This window comes from Chrysochloris asiatica, unplaced genomic scaffold, assembly GCF_000296735.1.
Source record: "Chrysochloris asiatica unplaced genomic scaffold, ChrAsi1.0 scaffold00337, whole genome shotgun sequence".
Taxonomy (NCBI): Eukaryota; Metazoa; Chordata; class Mammalia; order Afrosoricida; family Chrysochloridae; genus Chrysochloris; species Chrysochloris asiatica.
The window spans coordinates 390,212-391,944 of record NW_006408855.1 but is presented as its reverse complement, the minus strand read 5'-3'; the positions used below and the strand labels follow the sequence as shown (position 1 = coordinate 391,944).

Below are 1,733 nucleotides of genomic sequence, written 5' to 3'. Positions count from 1 at the left end.
GGGGCGGGCGCTCAGAGATGGTCATGGGTTGAGAGAGAGAGATCTGAGGCTCAGCGGAAGGGATAGGGAAGGTTAGGCCTGGTCATACTCAGGAAGCTGTTGAACACCCAATGAGTAGGCATCTCCTGCCTCAGATCCACTGCCAGAAGAAGGAGAAGGTCGAGTTGCTCCTCTGGAACTGCGGGTGACCCAGCGGGTTCTGCAAGAGCCCAAGGGCTCCATTGGGGCCTTCCGCATCTCAGGTCCATTCTCCCCGAGGCCCCATTGCAGGTTCATCCCAGAAGGACAACCTCACACAGGCTTTGGACCCGCAGTACCTGCATCCTAGGTCAGTTGGCACATAGAGGCCCCGCCCCTTCGGGTTGCTTAATCAAGACGTTGGACCCACCCCAAACGAAGGGCCCACCCCAGCCCCAGGTCTTGGCTCCACCCCCTAGCACTCACATTACCACCGAGGCCGCGCCTCCTCTGATGTCCTAGACAGTCTATTACACGAGGCCACGCCGCTTAAGGGGCCTTCTCAGGTGCCCCCCTCCCGACACCCTAGAGGCTCCGCCCCTCAGGAGGGGTCCTGACAAAATTTTATCCCAGTTCCAGGCCAGTCTCCGCCCTTAGCCACTCCCCAGACCACGGTTTACCCGGGTTCGACCCGCCCCTCATGGTTTCCGCGCCACAGGCCGTCTACCCCTTGTGGCTCGGGGCGCCGGCATCTGGCGAGTGCTTCCAGCCCATGTAGTTCCTCCGGGCACTCCTGAACTCAAGGGGGGCTAACCGCAGCTCGAGCCCCGGGCTCTTCTGCTCTCGGGCACCCCGGGCCCCGGTCCAGTTGACCGGTGCCTACTTCTGTCCCCCGAGGTGTCGCTCACTGGGGCCGTCCTCTCACGTACGCCAGCCGTTAACGCCCTCAGCCAGTGTGCGACGGCCGGATCCGTCACACCCTGCGTGCAACCAGCCGGCCCGAGGCAGGACCCAGCCCTCTCTCCTTATATCTGAGCTTGGCTGCTGACGTCACCGTTTAAAGGCTGACAGAGCGTTACAGAGGTGGCCGTGACGTTACAGGGGGGTCATGGTTGTTGTTGTGACGTGCCAGCGAGTCGCTTCCGACTCATATGACTCTATAGGGTTTCCGTGGAGCGGCTGGGGAGTTTGAACCGCCAAACTTGCGGTTCAAACTCATGGTGGTCCCTTTTATTCTTTCTGACGTTATAAAGCACTTCATTGAAACCCTATCTAACATGTTGTTAAGTGCCATCGACTGGGTTCTGACTCACAGCGACCCTGTATAGGGTTTCCAAGGAGCAGCTCGTGAAATTGAACCACCGATCTTCAGGTTCAAACTGATCTGTGGTCCAGTGGAATATTCCAGTGTCAAACTACTATCTAACATGGCACCAGCAAAAAACCATTTCTATCTCCCTTCCCTTCTTTTTTTCCGCCTTGGTGGAAGGAGAAGCCAGGACATTGCAAACGAAGAATTCTGGTTCTCCGTTCTGCCCTGCCATTTCCTATTTGACAGTGAACTTCTTTGGACCCCAGTCACCCCATATGTCAAATGGAATTGGTGAAACCTTCTCAGCATCCGAAAGTCTGGAGATCTAATCTGGAACTTGCTACCCATTCATCTTGTTTGATGTTTTTGCCGTCTAATCGACTTGGATTAAGCACACCATGTACACTAGAAGAGACCCTGCTCAATCCTGCCCCACAATTGTTGTTATGTTTGAGTTCATTGT

At 55.9% G+C, this 1,733-nt stretch overlaps 1 protein-coding gene across 1 annotated transcript in view; it reads right to left on the bottom strand.

Annotated features, from left to right (window-relative positions):
* SPAG4 (sperm associated antigen 4) overlaps positions 1-1,733 on the bottom strand; it is a 4,848-nt gene that overhangs the window by 1,938 nt on the left and 1,177 nt on the right. Inside the window, 2 exon segments of the mRNA XM_006878274.1 lie at positions 686-751; positions 884-938. Coding sequence (XP_006878336.1) covers positions 686-751; positions 884-938 — 121 coding nt within the window.